This window comes from Nesoenas mayeri, assembly GCF_963082525.1.
Source record: "Nesoenas mayeri genome assembly, chromosome: 3".
NCBI lineage: Eukaryota > Metazoa > Chordata > Aves > Columbiformes > Columbidae > Nesoenas > Nesoenas mayeri.
Window position 1 is genome coordinate 15,211,996 of NC_137544.1, and position 23,997 is coordinate 15,235,992.

The 23,997-nt window shown below is 37.5% G+C and overlaps 1 protein-coding gene across 1 annotated transcript in view; it reads right to left on the minus strand.

Moving 5' to 3' along the window:
- Window positions 1-894: 894 nt before the first annotated feature.
- Window positions 895-23,997, minus strand: part of LPIN1 (lipin 1) — a gene marked incomplete at both ends in the record, with an annotated part of 78,884 nt that continues 55,781 nt past the window's right edge. The window contains 12 exons of the mRNA XM_080341895.1: window positions 895-1,054; window positions 1,849-1,952; window positions 3,885-3,999; window positions 5,842-5,994; window positions 8,805-8,891; window positions 10,932-11,080; window positions 12,649-12,793; window positions 15,180-15,256; window positions 16,634-16,726; window positions 19,570-19,639; window positions 21,299-21,392; window positions 22,508-22,695. Coding sequence (XP_080198021.1) covers window positions 895-1,054; window positions 1,849-1,952; window positions 3,885-3,999; window positions 5,842-5,994; window positions 8,805-8,891; window positions 10,932-11,080; window positions 12,649-12,793; window positions 15,180-15,256; window positions 16,634-16,726; window positions 19,570-19,639; window positions 21,299-21,392; window positions 22,508-22,695 — 1,435 coding nt within the window. The remainder of the gene's footprint in view (window positions 1,055-1,848; window positions 1,953-3,884; window positions 4,000-5,841; window positions 5,995-8,804; window positions 8,892-10,931; window positions 11,081-12,648; window positions 12,794-15,179; window positions 15,257-16,633; window positions 16,727-19,569; window positions 19,640-21,298; window positions 21,393-22,507; window positions 22,696-23,997) is intronic.

A 23,997-nucleotide genomic window follows, 5' to 3' on the forward strand; every position in this document is an offset into this window, starting at 1 on the left:
CATAACCTAAACTTAGCATCTACATGTCTTTTAAACCCCTCCAGGGACAGTGACTCCACCACTTCCCTGAGCAGCCTGTTCCACTGCTTCTCAACCCTTTCTGTGAATAAATGTTTCCGAATATCCAATCTGAACCTTCGCTGGTGCAACTTGAGGCCATTTCCTCTCATGAATGGCTATTTCTGAAATTTTTCTCAAATTGAGAAAGACTGCCAGGATCTGGCCACCTTATTTCCTTTGCTTTCTATTTAATTACACATCATTTCCTCAGAAAAGTGTTACCATGTCAAAACAACAGGCTGGAATAAATCAACACAGCTCAATCGGCTTTGATAGCTGCACTGATTTACTATGGCTGAGGATCTAGACCAGTAATTAACTCTTAAACAGTTGTTGGTCAAACAAGGGAAAAGAGGATCAATCACTCACTCCTTCAGAGAAAGGAATTTTGACATACAGACTGCAACCCCCTGTCCGTGTCACCAGTTGTCAGGACAGGTGCACATCTTCAGCTCCCTTACTTACTTGCAGGGGGTTCTGATGAGATGAAAGATGACTTCAGCGATGCAGAAGAGATATGATACCACTTTACAATCTTATGGCATGTTAAACTGCAACTCCAACATAACTTCACTTTTATTTGACCTTAAAAAAATGAAACTGTATGGCACAATTTGAGGAGCTAGAAACAGAACTTCTATTCCTAGTGAGACTCCTCGTCATCTGGAAATGTGACTAAGTATGAGAAAGCATTTCTAAGTTTGCTCACAGCAAAAGAATACAATGCTCACATCACAGATTCCAGCTGAACTGTCAAGAGCCAAAGCCAAGTGCTGTCCATTCAATACAAGCTAACACCTTCTTTGAGTTGAGGCCAACCGTGTGGAGGTGCAGTTAAGACGAAGATGGATGTGTGTCCTGAGTTTCAAAAGGCGGCGGAGGTTCTCTCCAGTAGGTGAACTGACTGTAGGTATCAGAACAAGGGAAGTCTGAAGAATGGCTTCTTTTCAACAAAGGGAAAATGTGGTCTACCACTTCACATAGTCTGACATAGCTGGAAAATAAACAAATAAAAAGAAAACTGAGCCATTTCAGATGGGTTTTGAATTTTTATAAGTCCCTAACCACTAAGGTATGGCTACTCTTACACAGACAAGTCAGCCCACTCAAATAAATGAAATTAAACTAGATTTGGGTTCCTAGCTTCCAGGAAGGATTCACAGTTCAGATAAGAAATCCATAAATTCTAAGCAACAATACTTATATAATAAGAAATACATTGTATTTTCCATCCAGATCACCTGCCAAAATATTCAAGCCCCCTATTTTGCTTCTCCATTTCTGTCCGGCTCAGCTCAAACAGATCCCTGCTCAATTCATTATTCATATTTCACACACATATGGCTCCCCTTCAATTAAGGACAATCTTAACATTATTAAAAGACCATTTCCATTCAGTTTTAGGTGCTACAGTGCCTAAGTATCTCGCTGGAAGCCCTCAGCCCTATCTTCAGATTTTGTTTTCTGTCTCTTCCAGATAGGAGCTGCAGGAAAGGGAAGTTTTGAAAAGGCGGATGGCTTCAGGAAACCAGCTAGTCTCATTTTTATGCTGACTAAATAGTACACTGATAATTCATTTCCATCTGCTTTACTCATGTAATATATTAAACTAAATACTAAACAATTTCTTTTTGTCAGTTTAACTGAAGGAAAGTGTCGAGTCTGTCTTTTTTTCTGTTTTGTTTGAAATGTCTAAGAAATTAAAAGCATCTTTGGGCAATCTGAGTCATCAATTAGAATAGCAAATTAATTTAGTCTGCAAGGTGTTAGGCATAAGAGATTACTTACGATGAGATGTTTGTCTTTGCATGCTCTTGTATAAGTTCTCCTTTGGGGTTAACTGTAAATATCCTGTTTAAAGAAACTCCCACCTGTTTGTATGAATAAACATCCTAAACAAAAGAGAGGGAAAAAAAGAAAAATCATGATTCTGCCTTCGCACAATGATGTTTATTCTTGCTGGATTATTTCACACAGAAGAACATATTTGCACAGGATTGGTACTGTATCTATCTAGTCACTGTGTATCCGAAATTCTCTAATATATTACAAACCTGAGGTCAGACTAACAAAATGCTCATGAAACAGCCAATTTGCAGCTAGGTAAGGAGTTTGCCACTTCTGTTTAAACTAGTGATCAAAAACCTGTTTTGTTGGATTTGGGGTTGATGTTTGGTTTTTCGTTTGGTTTGGGGTTTTGGGGGGGGGGGGGCAGGGTGTTTGTTTTGGTTTGTGTTTTTGTTTGGTTGTTGTTATTGATTTGTTTGTTTTTCAGTAACTTCCCTTGACACAAAAATAACATTCAATTAAAAACTAATGATATCTGGTTCAAAAGTATTTGCACTTCCATTTTTCTTTCAGAGAACAATTAATTTCTTGAATGTGTTGTACCAAGTATCTTGCAATAGTGTAAAAAGATTAAAACATAAGTGACACGTAAAATAGCGATTAGTTTGTAAGGACAAGATCACAAGAGGAAACCACAACAACTGTGTCTATATTAAAACCCCTGGAAACATGTCTTAGCTCCCGAGTTCGGATTTGTGCCATACCCATATATTGATGCCATGTCAGAGCACAGGGGAAAGAAGGGAAGGGAAGGAATAGATGCCAAAATAGCAGCAGTGAGCCCCAGCAGGCAATGCAAATGCAATGCTGGGAAGCAGTAGAATTAGAAGTAAAAATTAAGAATGTATTCCAATAAATTCAAATTGTTAAGGAAAGTAAGGCATCAGTTTTGATCTGTTCTGAAGAAATGCATTACCAAAGCAAAGATAAAAATAACTCCCAGAAGATCAGAGCAAAAACAAGCTTCCACTTTACTAATATAAGTCAATGGTTTGGTTTAAAAAGCTGAGGTGGTGAAAGACTGGAACGTTCATGAAGATTAAAGATTATTTTAATCTCCATATTGTAAAGAATATTCCAAAAAAATAAAGTAACTGAACAAAAGTGAACAGCAGTCACTTCAAGAATTCAGCATCATGGCAGTCCATGCACTGCCTACACCTGTAATGTCCATAAGCACTGAAACTTCGCTGGGGGGTGCGGGGTACAAAGTAAAAACACACTACCAAAGACATCAGGCTCATCACTTTCTCAAAGCCAGTAGCACACCTCACACTTGAGGACTGCTCTCCAACAGCGATCAGAGTGAGCTACCACTAATTCCTTTAGAAATATTAATTTACTGCTTTACTTGAAATTTTGTTGAAGTGTGCATGAAAATCATGATTTTATTTCCTTGGTGTTCAAAAAAATTGAACTAGAGGTAGGTGTCTTCCACAACACAAGACCAGAAAAGCGTCTAAAAAGTTACTTCAGAACAGGATAGGAGGAAGAAAAGCCGAGAGCCCCACTATCCAGCCTTTACATCCCTTCCCATGCAAAGTAGAACCTTTGATTTCAGTGGGATGTCCAAGTTATTTTGAGTGTACTTAGAGTTTCCAGAGTAAGTCCCACCAGTACCCATCCAAAAGCTTTGTCTGTCCGCAGGTACCTCACTGACACTGTATCAGTGTGCAGTAAAATAAGATCAGTGTTTTCACACAAGCTCAAGGATTTTTTGGTTAGGATTTCAGTCAGTATTACTGTTATGCTAACTTATGCAGATATAACAAATTTACTTTGCTGCTCTTCCATCTCTGTTTGTATCCGACATTGTGAGATCTTTGAGAAAAAACCTTTATATTCTCCTTTGTACAGGGCCTAATAAAACATTCCTAACTTCCATTTAAAGCTTCTAGGTTCTAATGTAACAGAACCACAACATAACAGCAATGTTTTTGTTCTCTGCAATAGAAATGAATTCAGCTATTACTTACAGCAGGTCTGTTTCCAAAAGCGGCATAAAAGGGTTCTGTGTTAGGATAAAACAAATTTTTGATGTCTGTCAAACATTGAACTTTAAATTTTTCTGGCTTCTTTTCTATCACCTCCCTGAAATGATAAAAAAGGGAGGCTGAATATGAACATAAAATATAGCACAAACCATTTTGTTTTCTTTATTAAAGATTTTCACCTGGCTGAATACTCCTACAGACCCCCCCCCACCCTTCTCCAATAAATCTCCCTTTGGATATCACAGGCCCATGAAGAAAAAAATCGCTTTCCCAAGCTTACATACTGGGTACAGTAAATAAATGCTCTGAAACAAGGGAGCTTCTATTGAAATCTATGCTGTAAAGATGATACTGAGCAAGGATGGTTGATTTCAAGGAGTAGGCGCTAAATAAAGACTTACTAGACACAAATTGTCATCAAGTAAACTGCTTCCTGAGATCTGCAGAATGATTCATAGATTGCATTAGCCTTCACTGGGTATAGCTTTTTTTCTTTCTTTTCTTTTAAAGGATTGCAATTACCTCATGTGCTACAAGCACTTCAGCCTGTTAAGATATTTCTACAGTCAGGATCCTCTTTCACTGCTAATTAGCAGAAGTTAAGGAACAAAGTAATCTTCTGCTTCTCTTCAGTTGCTCCTTACAGAATACAGAATTCATTAATGAACAGAGCAGTTATTTCATCTCTGGGCAAAAGCCCTTTCACAACAGCTTCTCTTGGCAAGGAGATGGAACAGGTGGCAGAGTCTGGAGTTCCCAAAACATAGGAAGATGCCAGCATGACACAAAAGTGCTTAAGAAGCTCAGAATCCCACATCCTAGCACCAACACATATGTCAAGGAAGATGTGAATAGCACAGAAGCTTCATAGGAGTAATACAGCCCTTTGGAACAGCACCTCCAAATCAAAGTTTGAGAATGTGCAAAAGAGGAATAAAACCATCTTTCCCCAGTCTCGCATGCAGCTGATCTCAGAGCCCTCAGATTCACAATAATTAAATCTATGGATGACAATGAAGTCATTTATTGCCCACACATCACAACATTTATGATAGCATATATTGAAAGATGGGCATTCTTTCATCTAAACAAGACACCAAAAAGACTATCACTTTAAATATATTTCTAGATATGAGTATCATAACAGTAACTACCCCTTCACTGCATTTATTATTTAATCAGTATAAGAAGTACACTGTAATATCTCCACAGTCTCTTATATTTAGAACATGACTGGTAAGACAGTCTGTAGCGTGTCACTCAATCAGGAGAACACCTGAACAACCATCCATTAAAAATTCTAATGAAATATATCCTGTCACAGAAGCTTTTAACAACTTAAAATATTTTCAGTAATCACTTGACACGCTTCACTGAATTAGGAAGAAGGTACAATATTCATAATCTGTGTTATTATAATTCACTTATTATAGTTCAACGCCTAGAAAAACCAACACTGTCCACACAGAACACCACCCTGCAGTTAGGAGCATAAAAAGTTCATTTCATTTTCACATTAATTTCTTCAAAACCCACCAAGCAATATTCTTCCACAAAAAAAAAAATATATATATATATATATTTATGCCAGTTGGAACACCTTACAAGTCAAGACAAAAGTGCTTGTTATTAATAGGTGAACAGATTTCCCATAGCTAAATATTCATATACTATGCAAAACACATCAAGTCAACAGAAGTACCAATTCGTAAACAGTGAATGTAGATTTATATTGAGGCACATTTAAGAGATAAACCAAACAAAGCGATTATCTGTTGAATTTTGGCATTTCTGTAACAAAGTTTCCTCTTAAATTTTGCACCAATGTGTAAGAAACAACAGTATGAATGATTTTCAAGCACTATCATCAAAAAAAGCTGAGCATTCAGCCCCCACCAACCTCTGAGTTTCTTTCTGCGTACAAGTGACATTGCAATACCTGTGAAAAGCTGAGAATAAGCTGCTTGGACTCAGCAACAGCGGCCCTTGAGGCAGCACCGTTCCTCGCTCGTTGACCCAGTGCAAGTATCCTCTGGTCATGTCTGCCATTCCAATAGCACGTGCTGAGCAGTACAAAAATTTATACCCGTTTCTGTGATCAGAAATAAAAGAAGAAATTACTGTAGAAATAAAGTAGGTATTTTGACATTAATAATTTTGCAGGTTTATTTTTACATGAATCAAATAACGACTGCTAAAAAGACTTACGTTTAACCTAGGCTTATTTAAAAGGAATGAAAACATTTATGCCAGGACCTTGCATAATTAAAAATCTGTCCAGCTCCACTGCAGTTAGTGATTTACACCTAAAGAGGGTTCATTTATCTCTGGTCTTCTTGTGGCTTAAGACTTCTTATGGCTTTCTTACTGACCCTCCATAGTGGAACCATACTCCTTCGAATTAACTGAGAAGAAATCTGCTAAGAGGAAAACACTTGGCATAAAGCAGACAACAGTGTCTTGGCTGTATTAATGGTGTTGTGCTCCTACCTCTTGGGCCTCTGCAAAAAAACACCAGTCTATGTGCAGCAGTAACATATTCCTTAGAGTCAGAGCAAATTTGAACTTCAAAACACAGTATGAAAAGCAATCTTGGACTTCGCACTGAAATAAAAGTTTCAGCAGAAGTCACAAGTTATCCTTCCTTCTGTTAATGACAGAACAGAATCAAATTATGCTAGTTCAACTTAATAGTAATTTACTTCCAAAGTCCTATACAAAATTATTGTTCAAAAAATAAATACTGTATTCAGTGCACATGTGGTCATAAAATCTAACCACTGAACATTAATATGGTGTTCAGCTATAATATCTAGTCCCTACATAATTAATTCGGTAATCTGAAAAACAAAATGACTCAAATCTATTTTTCCCCCATGTTTATGATCACCAAAGCCCTAATGATTCATAATGGTGGCAGACATAGAAATAACAACTGCAATTAAAAAAAAATAATTTTCAACAAATGTATTGCAAAGGTTATATACAGAACTAAATACTGCTCAGCATGTGAATTCCCAGGCTATCCTGTCTTTTCTGTGATTACATATGTCCATACAGAATAAAACCACAGACAAGTGTCTCTGGCACAATTTAGTTTCTATCATCCATAATTTATAATTCATCATCCATGTAAAATAAAAAGCATTAAATGAACCGTAGCATAACCCTAGTACACAGAACAAATCAGATTAACTAAGAGGACAGAGTGATGTGTACCGGAGGCTCTTCAAACATTTACAGTAATTTGAATATGTAAGAACAGCTGAATTTAACTTCATAAAGAAAACCAATTTTATTTTCTGCATAAAGCAAAAATATCAACAGACAGCAATCAGTAATTCTCTTTGTAAAAGTTAAAATCTGAATGTATAACATCAGAATATATTGGATACTTCATCTGATTCCATTCAGACATCAATTAATTGTTCTCCTCGTTTCCTTTTTTCTCCCAATTGCTAATCACAAAACTCGCCACATTCTCTCTTTGATCCTCCAGATTACCCAGTGTCCTGACTACACTGCAAACTGCATCCAGGGGACCAGCAGTACACCTGTGCTCTTGCACTAGCCTTGCTCACCTAGAAGGAATCCCACACATCACCCCATGGGAGTTGGTACAGTCTGACTGTTTTTCTCCTGTTCATATTTATCAGAGGAAATACCCAAGTTTTTTGAAATATATTGTTCTAGGTCTCCCTGTTCTAGTCTCCCTGTTAATGACATTAACTGACCAGAAGCACAATTGATCTACTGTTGTCCAGTATTTCAAAAGCTATTGGAAAAAGAAGTTTTTCCAAACATTGTTAGATCTCAGGTATCCTGAGCTACTTTTCAAATACGCCTGTCTTTCTCGATGAATTGCACAGAGTGTACGACCCACAAGTAAACATGATGAATCCAGATCCTTCCACCCACTGTAGCACAAAAGGTATTTATTATACGGAGCAAGAGGCACTAGCACAGATCAACTACTGAGCTATAATAGAGCAGCTCACACTGGTGTTGCCAGGTAAAGGCCAGTTCATCGGGGTCTTCACAGCGTATGTCTTACTGACTTTTAATGTCTTTAAACTGCACTTTAAGCAGTAATTTCTTATCACCTACTCCCAAAATTAACCAATGACACAAAAATATTTCAAGATTGATCCTTTCTAACTTTGCAATTTAATACTGGAATTGAAAACAAATACTTAAATACAGAAATAACAAAATAAATTGTATAATCATCAGTAGCAAAAATCATCACTATCTTTTAAACTTGTTATTTATACAACAAAAAAAACAACAAGAACATCAGCAGTGAATATCCAAAATGGGTCCATTTCTACTCAAGACATTGTGCTGAGCTAAAAGGATATGATTCACTAATCTCCCTTTCTGCTCACTGGAAAACAAGGGAACTCCCTCAAATGGATTCATCCCATGTGCTTTAGATTTCATCCCTGCATAACTCCAGGTGAGCTAAGTTTGGTGAGAACTCCACCTACAGTGACCACCCCAGGCTGAACAGTCCTTATGCATCTCAGAGACTCCTCAGCAAGGAGAGAAGGGAAGGTATAAAAGCATCTTATGAATTAATGCTGCTGCAACTCCCAGTTTGCAAAAAAAGTTCCACTTGCTGCAACTACACAACTCGTTCAAACTACTACGGTTTTTGTAATTAAATGTAGCCATATGTTTGAGATGGTTGGAGGAGCAATCACTACTCATTAATTCGGGGCTTTTGCTTTTGATATCACAAAGCAGGTTTCGCTGTGGCTATCATACAGCAGAATTGACAAGATATTGATGAAATTATCACCCTTGCAGGTTAAGAGAAGCCTAGAGAAATTTTAATTTTCATATGCAAATGAATAAACACAAACAAGCCACAGATGCACAGATTTACTGAATACTCACTGGCTCACTTTATGGTACAGCTTTGCAATCCCTTGGTGTGTCCAGTCTTTCCCAAGAGTTGGCAAAATATGACCTAAAGTATCTGACCTTAATAAAGGAAAAAGAATATAAATGAACTGAGAAAGAACAATACTTACAACCACCATTGAGGTTCATACAAACCCCACTAACTTATCTGGCTAGCGGTAAAGGAAAATAAGGTTTTCTGTAAGGTACTGATTATGATCAGAAGAGGATTATTTTACTCCCCTTTGAGACAGAACTGACATGCCCATCCTTGGCCACGTTGTTTTAATTACTTTTGTGCCCCAGGACTTGTCTTCATGGATAAGCTCATGACCCATAGGTAACAGGGAAGTTACAGCATATAGGCTATCCATCAGATCGGTGTGGTAGGCCAGCCAGTACTAAGCATACTTTTCGAGGTTTATATAAAATGTTTACTAAATAAACCACATATACCCATAAGGGAAGTTTATGGGAAAGTGTAAGCATCAGGTAAGTCACATTCTAGCTGACTTAAAACAAATCTCTCCACAAAAAGCCAGCAGTTGGTCATGTATAAAGTATCATGAAATAGCTATACTATATGTATTTCCTGCTTTACATAGGAGAAAATTATTTACACTAGAATAACACCTAGAACAAATGAGCAGCTCACTTGGCTATGCATTATGCAGATACAGAAAGTGACCCACACCCTGAATCTCTTGCATCTTAGAGAGAAAACATTGGGCATTGTCTTAGAATGGATTTGCAATGGTATTGTAAGGTGAAGCGATCCAGTAACTTTCTGGCCAGCTCAACAGCAGCGTAGATTTCATTCACTTTGTTGAAGTTCAAGAAAACAAAGCGGAGAATATTAATTTATGCTGGCACCGAAAAAAGGTTTGCCCTACAATGAATAAATCATGACAAAGAAAATAGTTCCATTTTAAATCAAGTATTTTAATTCACCCCAATTGCTCTTGGAAATTATTCTTCCTTATTCTCTTTTTTTCTAATTATAATGCAATCACAGAATGGTTTGGGTTGGAAGAGACATTTAAATGTGATCTAGTGCAACCCTCCTGCCATGAGCTTCCACTAGATCAGGTTGTTCAGAGCCCCATCCAGCCTGGCCTTCAGTGCCCCCAGGGACAGGGCATCTACTACCTCTCTGGGCAACCTGGGCCAGTATTTCACTCCCTTCATAGTAAAAAATTTGTTCCTTATATCTGGTCTGAATCTTCCCTCCTTTACTTTAAAGCCCTTGTCCTGTCACAACAGGCCTTGATAAAAAGTCTGTCCCCATCTTTCTTACAGGCCTCTTTTAAGCACTGAAAGGCCGCAATAAGGTCTCTTCAGAGCCTTCTCTTCTCCAGGCTGGACAATCCCAACTCTCTCAGCCTGTCCTCACAGCAGAGCTGTTCCAGCCCTCTGATCATCTTGGTGGTCTCCTCTGGACCCTCTCCAACAGATACATGTCTTTAGATACTACCAAGCTTGATTTTCAAATAAAATTATTTTGAAACGTATGTAAGCATTTAAATGGTCAAAAGAAAATATTTATTTTTTTATTAGGTGTTTTCCCCAATGTTAAATTACTAACTAAATAAAAATCAGCAACAGAGTGATTCATTTTGGTCACTCCAAAATGGTGGGCTTTACTCAAAGTACTAATCTGAAACTTTCCATCAAATTCTAATTCTGACATTGATTTTGGAGTCTTGTCTTCTAAATGACAATGCCTCTCACTGGAATGCCCTAATAATGCCTTCTAAAACAGAATTCACATGTTTCTTCTTTTTAATGTAGCCAGTGTACTTCATGGGTGTGATGCAGCGAAAATGTTATTATTTTGTAGAAGTTCCTCCAAAACCATTGTAAATACTACAATGGAACACCAATAGGTGACAAATAACGGGTGCAGATGGCATGTGTCTTCATGGAATTAAGAATTCAGCTAATGATTCTTGCATTGTTTGAAAGCTAAAAAAACAAAACCAAAACAAAACAACCATGCCCCCATCCCCCCCTACAATATGATGATTCTAGGACTCAAAATTCTCTGTCAATTACTTTTTCCTTTAGTTTAAAGGACAGCTTGTCCTTGCAGATAAGGCCTCTCCCTGTTCGTGAACTCACCGTGTGATTGTTCCATCAATGTCAGAAATAATAACTTTTTCATCCCAGTTCCATAGGTAAATGGTGCCTTCACAGCGGCAAGTGCCTTGATACTGTGTTGTAACACTGAAGGTCACATCGTTGGGGCCATTCTTGAGCTTTAAGCTTTTCTGCAAGACATTATCAGCAAGATAATCAACAAACTGAGCAGGTAAAATGGACACAATGCAAACACAAACCACAGATGATCACTGCCTTCGTCATAATGAATCTTATTGCTTTCAGCAGAGTTATTGTCTAAACAATGACAGCAGGGGTTTGCATAGTGTACATTAGGGATTTATTTATAGAGCAGAACAAAGCAAACAAAGAAAAAAAAAAAATCAATTTCACAGTCAGAGATATTAAAAAAAATCCCCGAAAGTTCATATAAACAATAACTAATTATGGAATAGGGACTATCTATGGAGGTTTTCCATTTCTGAGATATCGATACATATGCAGAAATGTAGGTAACTCTAATAGTGTTTATATGTGGATTTGTGTTCTATAGTATTACACCTCTTTCCTGTAATAACTCACCTCTCATATCACATGACCTATCGCCCTTCAGTGCCCAACAAATTTCCTGAACTTTGCCATTTCCGTGCCCTTCCCTCTCACTGTCTCCTGTGTCACTCAGCGACTCACTGGGCAAGAGACTACCTATTTGATTCTATTTGTGGATCTAACCATTCATTTTCACAAAACTTGCAGTTTAACATATTAAGTGTCTCTCTCTTTCTTAGTTACGTTTCACTGCAATTGTTCAGTGAGTTAAAAAGTGAAAAGGAGGTGGGAATGCAGAAGAACTGATGGGTACCTGATGACCCTCACCCACTGTTTCATCAAGAAACCAATTTAAAAGTTCTAGCTTCAGCTAATTTCTGCAAGGTTTCTGAATCTGAAATGCATCAATGTATTTGTGTAACCCTTCCTTTTTGTTTGCTATAGAAGATTACCAACACATCCCATCTGTCTCTTGGGAAAAATTCTGTATTTCTTGCAAACTATTCAGGCAGTGAGCGATGGGCTGTTTAATGCTGTGCGCCTTGTGTGGGTTTCCTTCAGAAAATTAATTGGCTGCAGATCAGATCACAAAAAGTATTTCCTTAAAACAGCCCATTTTTCCAGATCAAATTGTAATGGGCAGAACAGAAAACTAACAGTTTTGTCACCATAAGTCAAAACACCTTTGTCGCAGAGGAAGAGAACTGGCTCCAAAGAAATTAATAGCCTGGCCTCATAGTAAATTCACAAGCAGAATTCACATTCAGACGTTACTAAAAGAAAACTATATTTATGTAAAATATGACTGTCTGCCTACAAAGGAGAGGAGAGGAATAAGAAAAAAAGAGAGGTCTGTGGGTTAACATATACACATTATACATAATACAAGAAGGACATGGTTCTAGTACGCTTATTCATGCAGCTAATACATACTTTGGGAATTTAATTTTGATATTTTTCTAAATGGGATCCCATGCCTCCCAATCTCTAAACCCCAGCACTCGCTGCAAGGTAAAATATTCATGCTTAATAGTGAAAAGAGAGGAAAAACATTTTTTTTTATATATAACATGAGAAGTAATTAAATGCAAGAGATAAGAGCTAATTAAGCTTTGCAAGCCTGAATAACAGTATTGTCCATGTTGCATTAGAAATGACATTCTAGGACAAGGATGTAAAATTAACTCACAAGCTGGTCAGAAGTGAGTCGAAGTGTTTTTTTGTAACTGATTCCAGACAATAATGAGAGATGACTTGAGTTGGTTTGTAATGACCCGAGGTTTTGTTTGGCAGCTCTAGGGTCTTCATCGCTTGAAGAAGATTCATCTTTTATTCTGGAATATTGCACACCCAGAAAATGTTATCATGTCAGTAAATGCATCTCAGTATCCACTAAAAATGCATTAACAGTGAGTCACCAAATAATTCATTAACTCTCCACTTCTAAGTAGTGTCTCACAGGAGGCCATTCACATCATGGCTCTAAATATATCAATGAAGTGCCGAATTTTCATTCACACATGTTCCCGATTATTCATACTTGGATTGTTCTAGCCGTTCACTTGCCTACAAGCTAGTTTTCATTAATTATATTTAATGGATTTAAATTAATGTACCGTATTAACTCCAAAATCTCGTAGTGGTAAAGGAATAATAACCATTAGATACTGTAACTACAAAACGTCTTCAGTTCTCAGAAGAATAAATACGCATTTGTTATGCTGGCTTTCTCTTACCCACTTCTTTCCTCCTCCAAAGAATTTAGCAATTAATAAAAAACAACCCAGGTGATGGAACTTTTATTACAGAAACTAAGTCTTCTTTCTCCTTCAATGAGCAACTTTAGATCATTGGATTATTCTTTTCCAGAATTTGCAGGATTACCCCATTCAGGATGTGAAGATGAAAAGTCATAAAACCTGAGCCCCTTTATACAATTCCATTTAAATACACATCAATATAATTTTTATTCTTTTTTCCTGCTATAACTATTTTTTCAGAAATGTTTTAAGGATATTTTTCTTCAGAGAAAAAGTTTTCCTATAGTAAACAAATCTATCACCTTATAGAGAAGGTAAAATATCCCTTGTGGATCCAACAAATCTCATCTCTCAAACAAGCGTCATCTGGCCTCTTATTTCAATCACACCTGGCTGTTGTTTGATGTTAGGAAATCTTGACCAAATATCAAGATACCACATGTCATGACTAGCAACATTTAAAAGCCTAGCTTATCCTTTGTAACAGCAGATCCAAAAGCTTTACTCAATATCCCTCTTATCGCATTTTGCTTGCAGGCAATAAACTTTTAATGACACATTTCTAAGGTCAGTTAAAATTTAAACAAAGAATACCAATTACAGGATCTCATCTGCTTGAAGTCTTAATCCTACTTTAAAGCTTATCTTTAAACAGCCATGTAAGAAACAACAGACCTAAATGTCACTTGTCACCCCTTAAAGGCAAATGAGCCTTTCTGATTTATTCTGTGGCTCGCACAAACTCAGATGCAACTGAGATAACAACTAGTCTCCTACAGAATGAGGAATCCTCCTGCCAGCATGTTCTCCTGGACTGCAACTGCTGACCCCTGGAAAGAATGACAGCTAATGCCTTTCTGTTTCACAAAGATCCTTGAACTTAATGAGCATAAAGCATATTCGAATCTGGCCCTTCTCAGCTTTAAGTGCTGACAGCACACAGAGAGGTGTCTTTACAGTGAGATCTCTAAGTACAGCAAAGGGCTAATGTAGGAGAGCTATCCCTGGCTAAGTGATCCCTCCAAAGCAAGTTAAAGCCCATCTTATGGAACCCTCCTAAAGGAGAGATTCTGGCCATACAGTATAATTAATTTGGAGCACACAAAGGAAGAGACTTCTGCAATCCTTGAAAGAATAGAAAACCATGACTATTGCCTAGGAAAAATAAATCTCTGGAAAGACTTAGGCCCCTGAACTTCCCAGAATATGCAGGAACAAATTAATTATCAGGACATAAGTATATGTAAATCAGAAATTTTAGCAACTGGGATATGACAACAGCATAGGGTCACCTACAATGTTAGAACTGCATAATTGTTTTGGTTGGAAAAAACCTTTAAGATCATTAAATCTAACTGCCAAATCCACCTCTAAACCGTGTCCCTAAGCACCACATCTACACATCTCTTAAACATCTCCAGGGATGGTGACTCCACCACTTCCCTGGGCAGCCTGTTCCAATGCCTGGCAACCCTTTCTGTGAAGAATTTTTTCCTAATATCCAATCTAAACCTCCCCTGGTGCAACCTGAAGCCATTTCCTCTTGTCCTGTCACTTGCTACTTGGGAGAAGACACCAACACCCTCCATGCTACAACCTCCTCTCAGGTTGTTGTAGACAGCGATCAGGTCTCCCCTCAGCCTCCTTTTCTCCAGGCTAAACAGCCCCAGTTGCCTTGAAAACTCTAGAGAGATACATACAGCTTATTGTTTGTTTTCAAGGGGCTGGAACGTGTGTCACGGAGCTGCCAGCCAAACCACAGAAATGCCAGAGCACTCACAAGATCTGCAACCCTGCCAAGGGCAGAGTCCGCCTATCTGCACCCATTTGGTGCAGCGAATAACAAATTATGCATACTTCACTGAGGCAGTGTTTCTTTATTCAAAAGTAAGAGGTAGCTTGCTTTCATTCTTAAATAGTAACTGCTCCTCATTTCAGGGACAGATCATTTTGGGGGTACCTGTTTGCCATGCTCATTTGTGAAGAGCCTGCTCCTGTAAGTCTGCTCTCACTCATACCTTGCTCCGGCTTTGTTTCCTGTAAAAATACAAAAATGAGAAGCTGTGCATCTCCTGCTGGAGAGAGAGCAAAAGTTTTTAGAAAAATATTTGAAAAGCAAATTCTGTCCTGTACAGACTTGGTAAAAATCAACAGCATGTTTGTTTTCTTTACTTGTAGACAAAATAAAACTTAATGGTTTTCTTATAAAGGTTGTACAAAAAACTAAAAATCAGAAATATAAAACTCAGAAGAAGAATTAAGATTTAGTATTGCATGGAAGAAGTACAGAAATATCAGATTTCACATCTGGTACTGTTGAAGTTCAGGGATCAATCTCATAACTACTCAGCTCATGCACTTCAAACAGCAAGATTTCACCTGAAAAAGCAAAGTATGGCTCTGGAGAAGAAAAAAAAACATACTGTTACCTATCATACAGTCATTAAAATCTTCAATGCAATAAATCTTTCCAAACTGTTTTTACCTTGAGTAGATGCTAAGCTCTATCAATTTCGTCCCACAAAATTTTTACATAGGGAATGATTTTATGAGATACACAAACAACAACATAGCTACCACAGCTCAATAGATAACCAAACACTTCCACTCAGAAACTCTAAAAAACTTCAACCAACTGTATATAAATCTCATGCTCTGAATCTCATATCCACAGATCAGTACAATGATTATTTCATGCAAGGCTGAAAGATTTCATCGACTGAGGCACAACCAGGAAAATGTATTAGAAGTTATTTTCTCCCCTCAAGTACTAATGCTTTAGTAGTACAAATTAATATGAAGAGGTTTTATTAGCCAGCTTTAAAGATTAAATATGTCTAGACAGAGGATCAATATTTCATATAAAGTTTTGCTTTTTTCCCTGTTTTTAATGTTCATCCATGGCTTTAAGACTGTTACCACAAACTTTTAATGCTCAGAGAAGAAATTCAAAAATACTTTCAAACTAATAGACAGTCAGTTTTCTGTCTTAGGTTTTTCTGAATTTTACAGCTCACACTCCTCATAAATATGTCTGTTCACCAACTATCAAAAGAAAGCTGCAGAAGGTAGGTAATCTGCACGGAAACATTAAATTAGTGGCACTGCTCTTCGATTCCAGGTTCCTACACACATTTAATCCATTAGATAATACTGCCTCAGGTCTATGTAATGAAAATAAATGCAGAACCAAAACCCTGCAGGCAAATGTTTCAGGTAGAGTCTGATCCAAAGCTTTCTGAAGTCAAAAGAAGTCAGACTTTAGACTCTGTTTAAACATCTTTTAATGTGTATATCCTCAGTCAAATTGAATATTGCGTTACTCTCAGAAGCAGAATTCAAAGGGATGACTATGGAGGCATCCAGCCTTCCCAGTGCAACTAGAAGGAAAGTCCTCTTGCTGCTTAAACTTACCTCTTTAATAGTGCTGTTCCTCCCTCGCCATGAAAACCACCACCTTCCACCTTTTTTGGGCATCTTGTCCCTCATTATAGATTCCACAGTGGCCTGTGATAAATGGATGGCAACATAAAAAAAACCCAAAACAAAGGACAGCCTGATACATGTAAATGAAATAAAGTGTCAAACACACAATTTTAACTGATAATAAATAGAATAAAAGTAAACATACTGTCTGTGGACCATAAATTCTACTAAAGCAAAATCTAATGGTATCCAGAGCTGCTCTGAAGTAACTTAAGCATGAATACTTATGGTTTTTTAAAAAGGAAAATGAAAAAGAGATAAAATCAAAGAAGAAAAAAAAACATAAATAGATGTTAGTATAATGTCTAGAATGGAGAACCTACTGTTTTTAAGTTGAAGTTACTTAGTGCAAATCATATTTAAAAAAAAAAGAAAGGAAAATATCACTTCTTGAAGGAGCTCTCATGCAAAACGGTAACAAACACACATGCAAGACAGTTATTGTAATTTAAAAATAACTACGAAGTTCATATTTAATCACCAGTTTGGGAAAAAAAGCAGAGAAATCACTAGCTTTTATGAGTTTAGTATGATGTTATGAATTTGACAATGTTAGAACTAGGTGTTTTTTCACCCTGGCTACTTTTCATTGGCTGTAAATACAAGACCTCAGTAGAGAAAAGTTTCTTTCAATACCCACAATGACTGGAGTCTTATGCATTGTAACAAGGAGAGCTGAATTCTTTCACCCAGAGAACAAGCGAAAGACAAAAGGGGAAAATATTACAGTAAAGGTGGCCACAGTGTTTGGTACACCTGAGAACAGCTTGGCCACCGGCTTTCTAAGCTGGTAGCCTCAGAAAAAAACTGTGACATTGATTAGTGATTTAAAAAAATAATAAATCATTCTGAGAACTCTTCACAGTTAAGAGAGAGGGTTCCATACAGCTAGAACATGGTACAATGCATCCCTTTTCTCAAGTTTTCCATAGGTTCTCTTCACTGTACTATCTAAAGTATATGAGAAGAGAGAGGAATGACAGAGGAATAAAGTTGAGCAAATAAGTTGAGAACTTTTTAAACAAAAATGGGAAAAACAAGGAGCAGATGGAGCTACAGGGAATGGAATACCACTGTTGAGAACAGTGGCTAACTTTCAAACATATGGACAACTTCAAGCAGATGTCCTATTGACTTTGATTGAGATAATTCACATGCTCATGATTAGACATGTGGTTGAGTGTATTTTGCAGAAGATGAGTGATTTTTTTTTCAAAAACTCCAGTTCTCAATCACTTCATAAAGCCTGTTTCGATGAAGTATCTTAGTATTTTCATTCCTTAGTTTCATTATTACAGCAAATCAAACCTCTAATTAACAGGTCATTAAGAAAACCAGTAGGATGACTGGTAGCATAAATGAGCAATTTTAGTTTCAGAGGTACAGTTCAGCCAAGTAAACCTTCCCAATCCTACAGACTGCTCCAATTATATATACTGGCTTCTCCATTAAATTAAAATTGCACTGTCTAAAAGTTACCAGCATTCAGAATACGTTATCCACTAAAAAAAAATTGACACACTGAATTTCACACTCATAGAAGACTTTTCTTAACGGATAACCTACATGAATAATGATGTAACCATACCATAACGCTGTTTAAAGAACTGCCATTTCCCTTTGCTGTTAAGCAAAAATAATTCATACCAATTCTTTCCATTTACCCATTCTAGGCAAAACCCAAAACATCTGGCTTAGGCATCAAAATGTTTAATTAAAAATGCTGTTTCCTTTCCTTATATTTATTGCCACTGAAGACCTAATAGGCTCCTATCAAAGTCTGAATCACTCTGTGGAATTGCCCAACAAACACAGAGTAGGGTAACTATACACCTTCTGTAGGCATTTGAGTTCCATGGTATGAGTCCCACCTTTGAAGATTACTAAAATATTTGCAGTAAACCACAAAACATCTGGTTCTGTGGCATCCTTGAAATTCAAGTCAGGTTTACCAGATGTTTGGGACTTTTAGGATAAATTTATTTTATACTGGGATGCTACAGTGCAGATACACATTACTTCATACATAGGTAACATGGCACTAAGAACATGGTGGCAGAGAGTACTCTGGACTCTGAATAGATTTTTATTCCATGTTCATGGCAACAGAGATAGTATTTGAATTCACATAGATTAAACCCAAAGACATGTGAAGTGCTGCAAATTGCAGAGGAAAAGCTTAAGTTCCAAAATTTATTAAATCCATGACTTGCCAGGATACAAAGTAGTGCCAACGGTGATGCTACGTGTTTATATACATTCTCAGTAGTGTGTATTGCTGTCCTCAGCATCTATGTGGCACCTGGTCACGTGGAATTGGACTAAGTTCATCAATACATTTAATATAAGCCAACATATAGAGCTGTCACATAGCTGTAGCTATCTGCTACAACCTACCTGGGTTGGTTATGAAGAAACAACCAAGGGAAAGCTAGAAAGCTACAGGCCTTCCTTATCCAGTTGTTGAAGTTCAGTCACTGAAGTTACAATCCCAAGCCTCTATTTTTATTTGATAATGCATACTGTATCCAGATAAAATGGAAATCAGTCACCAAGTATTGAGCTACAGCAAACACTAACACAGGTCAATATAGTTTATGTTTACAATCCATATTAATGAAGGAAAACGGGAATTTCTCTCCCTTCAAAATATTTGTAACTATCTTAGCCTAGCAAATAAATACTATTCACAGATCAAATTTACTCCTGCTTATTTAGCCCTTAGCATAAGCTAGATGAATGGTTATGTGCAGATAGATATTATTGATGTGCAGATTGTTTTGCACAACAGCCCTCTTCCCTGTCTTTATAAATGGCAGAACATCACAACTCCTCTTCTGACCAACCTTCAGGTTCAATCTCACCTTTGGCAAAGGCTTCTGGAATGCCTGCATTGCTAGCAGAAGGGGACCAGCTGTCGTCCAGTTGTAGTACCTGGCCACGCAAAAGAGACAATTACAGCATTTTGTAATCCAATTCATGATCTACCTTGTATTTATCATCTGGCAGGTCAAAGCCATGAGGCCTCTTTAGCACAGGTCAAACTCTGGCCTGCACCAGTAACAGCAGACCCACTTTATTCCACAGTATGTTCATAGGTATTTATGGCATATACTTTTCAAGATATGCAACAGATGCTGGGTCCTTAAGTAGAAATGGTATTTGTTGTACATTCCTCATGTCCTTACTATACCTCATTATCACAGCATGAACTACATTTTTTTATATGCTGTTTTAACTGTTTTTCCATCAAGGAATTACACAAAAGGTAAGGGTCGTAGTCTGCAGGATGTCAAGCTTTTGCTATTACGTGGTGAACACAGGTCAGCTCTTGTAGAGCAAGATAAGGACTAAGCAAAACAAGTCGATTCAATGTTAATCACGCTAAGCCATTTATTACAGAAACAAGTCTTCTTATATACGTAACTATATTCTAATCATGCGTCCACGCTCTAAGCATGGATTCGTTAAATGAGGATCGTGGGCTGTCCGTGCTCTGGACTCTCACTGATGATACGTCCGATGATTCATGCCACGTCAGGACCCCGGTAATTGAGGAACGCCCCTCTTTCTCACAGCAGACTCTGTTCTTGAAGCGGCCTTGAAATACCTTTGAGCCTGACTAATTCAGCAACAGGTCTTAATCTATCAAAACCCATCCACAAGCTCTTGTTACAGACAATAGGAAAAACACAGTATTATCATCCATCTGTCTAGGGAAGCTGAAGCTCACATGACATCGAGATAATATGACAGTAAGAGCCTCACTAAGTACTCTTCTCTTCCCAGCATATCAGTAGGTAGGTAAACACTGCCATCAAATTCACCTCAGACCATAGAGGTCAGGTAGGAGGCTGTAACAAACTATCACATTAGGATGTACCAGGCACACGAGATCTGTATGAGCGATGTCCATGAGTAAGGGTAGCCTAACTTCTAAGGGCAGCACAATGCCACTATCTCTCCTCTGTTACACTGTATGCCAGGTGCAAGGAACAAAACACCCTCCAAAAAGCTGCATCTGACACAGACCACAGCACTGCATTGCTGCCAGCAATATAAACATAAGAAATAATGTCTTAGTCTTGCAGAAATAGAAGTCTCATACTCAGTGGGTGAAGTTTAACAAGTCTTGAAAAGCAATGTCTCCATAGAGGCATATTAGCAAAATACTCAGTATACACAGACAAACTGCTGGGTACAGAGTGCTTGCAAGCAGACTGCCACATCCTTGTAAATACTAATTATTCAAAGTAGCTCAGGACAAGCCTTAGCAAGTTCACATCCTATTTCATTTTTAGTCTGCCAATTGAGTGTGAACACTATTAGCATTTAATATCAGCTTCTTGAAATTCAAACTGTGCCAGTAAGCTGTAACAGGTCATCTGAAACTGCTCTTTACTCTCAATTTAAAGAAGGAAAGATAACTAGAAGAACCTGAATTCACTAGAGAGTTGACTCTTTCAGAGCAAATCTAAGCTATGAATGTTTAAAACCTGTTTTTTCAGCTACAATGAAACTGATCTAACACATAAGCACCACATAAGATTTTGTTACAAGAGTAAAATATTCTTTTTCCTGAAATATACTTACTTATTTCCAATCTTAACCACAAGGTTAGGGTCATCAATGATACCAGGATTGTCCACGAACTGCTGATACGTTACTGCATGTTCTAAGAACTCTTCTGTGGGAAGAAGAAAGTACATACATAAAGTATGCGTTTACAGATGCCTATGATGGGCCAACCTAAACCTCTTAGCATCTCTCAGACACATAAGCTTCACATTTCGGGTCAGCTCTTCATTACCAGGGTTCTGAGATGAGTAGTAATAAGGAAGAAAGATGTTCAGAGACTCTCAATCTCAGGAAGATGCCGAGGGTTTCTTTGTTAGCTGCTGGGTGCCCTTCCCGTTCCAAATACAAGCTAAGTGAAAGCTCAGGGATGAAACTGTCAGGGAGGAAAATCAGGTTTCTAAGCAAGGCAAGTACTTTGCCATTGTCTTTCACTGATCTTCTGCCCAAATTAGGAACAGGAACTGACAGGCTCAATGTATGTGTAAACCCATAGCCAGAAACTTAATTATCACTTGTAAGGCCTTCAGCAAAATGAAAATGTTTACCCATAAACACCCTTTTCTACTGCCTGTAACACCTTCCACAAAATCTATGCAATTCACAAGTGATACATATAATAAATACAACTCCAATAAATCACAGTATATTTCAAGTGTTTTAATAACTGGTTTCTGAACAGCAATCAGTGTAGCATCAGGCTCATATGATTTTCAAAACTGCAGCAACTGCAAGTCTTAACGCATTTATCTTCACTTTATGCAGCTGGAAATTTAAAGCACAGAGCATTCTAAATAACTTATCTGAGAGTCACACAAGAACCCGGATGTAGAGCAGGAACTCAGGTTACGGTTTCCAACTCCTCCTCCCATTGTCTCCATTTACAAACTACCTTTTTTATTTCTGACACCAGCAGCTGGGAATTTCCTAGCTACACACTGTACCAAGTGTGATATAAAATTTAGTACTGTCAGGAAATAAAAATACCAATAATATACTTTGAAAAAATTTAGTATATATTGGATTACTGAGACATGTTAAAAATCACAAGACCTACGTAAGCCCACTATTGCAAGCATGAAAATTCTAGGAAACTTATTTCAGGGACAGTACTTATCTCCTCAACACATTCTTGAGTACAGCCACAGGAGGGCACTGCTTCCTCGGTCTACGATGCTAAAACTTGGCTGACAGCGCAAGCCTGGAGTTCTGAAGGGATTCCTGTACCTTTGGTTATCTCTTTGTTGTCAGTAAGGCCTCCACAGAGAGAAATGGCAATGGAGGGCAAATCTCGAATTCCATCCGAGGTGCTTTCAACTCCACTGTCAACACCTGAGCTCCCGACAGACTGCGGAGACTGACTGGCGGATCGCGGCCCCATGTCATTCGCGTTCTTGCTTTGGGCAGTATCCCCACTGGAAAAGAAAAATCCGTAATTCAGTCCTCATGTATTCATTCCCAATTTCTCTCCCTTCAATAAACACCATTTCCTTCTGGCACACATTTAGGAAAAAAAAAAATGCTTGGTTTTGCCATAAAATTTAAACAAAGCAGCAGAGATCTCATGTACCCTCAAACATTAGATTGCTTCTGCTTACTTGCCTAAACTAGGCATGTATAATGATACCCACACTTACTTACAAGAGACAGGACAAATAAGACAATAAACTATACAACCTTAGTAGACAAAATAATGCTACTATAAGCAGAGTTTATACTAGTAGAACTATTCCCATGCTGGAACAAGAATAAACGTATTAGTTTATTATTTTATATTAATTATATAAACTGATAGCTAAAGCCAAAACAAAGGATGTGTATGTGTATTTATTTGTCATGTACATATAAATAAAATACTGAATATATAAACCATTAGGATTAAAATTTTAAGAAACAAAAAGTAATTATACCCACCTAAAAATCTGTGTATAAATGAAATCATTATTACAGAGCGTGGGCCCAAACTCTGCTTTCCATTCTAGATTTATATGAATGCATTTGAAAAAGGAATTATCAATCCAGCTTTTTTCTCAATATTACTGATCCTTCTCTGTTTTACTGAAATGCTAATATTACAACAACTAAGTTTAAGCAAGCAAGAAAGAAAAATAAAATATGCAAGCTACTTTAGTTGTTGCTCAATGACTTTAGTCAAGTGACTAGAGTCTGATGTGGAAAGCGGATAAAAGGCTCTAATGTAGATTGGAACAAGCTGGAAATTATATGTTCAGGGTAAAATATTTTCATAAATAAATCTGTTGTGTGTCATCAAAAATTATTATAACATTCATATTTATAGGTCATCACCCACAGTAGAACAACATTATAGCAATTATTTTGTGCTAATGCTGTTAGCAGTAAGGCATGTTCTTCACTGTAACAGGCAAGGACATACGGATAAATATATCCCAAGGCCAACTGCTCTCCCAGGGCATGTGAGTAATACTCGCAAACATCAGTGTACATTACATAACAATCCACAATCAATATACGCTGCTTAATTGACCCAAATAGAACAATCAGCTTCAAGTACATTTCTCAGGCCCAAATGCAGAGCCTTCTAAAAGCTCTAATATTTCCCTCCACAGAGTTTTCTTTTCCTTCTGCCTTCATCTCTGCTTGTACTCTGAAAAAGTAGTCTTATTTGGTTGGCAATTAAGAGTCTGATCTAAATCTGGAAGGTGACAAGAGCTCTTTGAATAGTAAAAATATAAGAA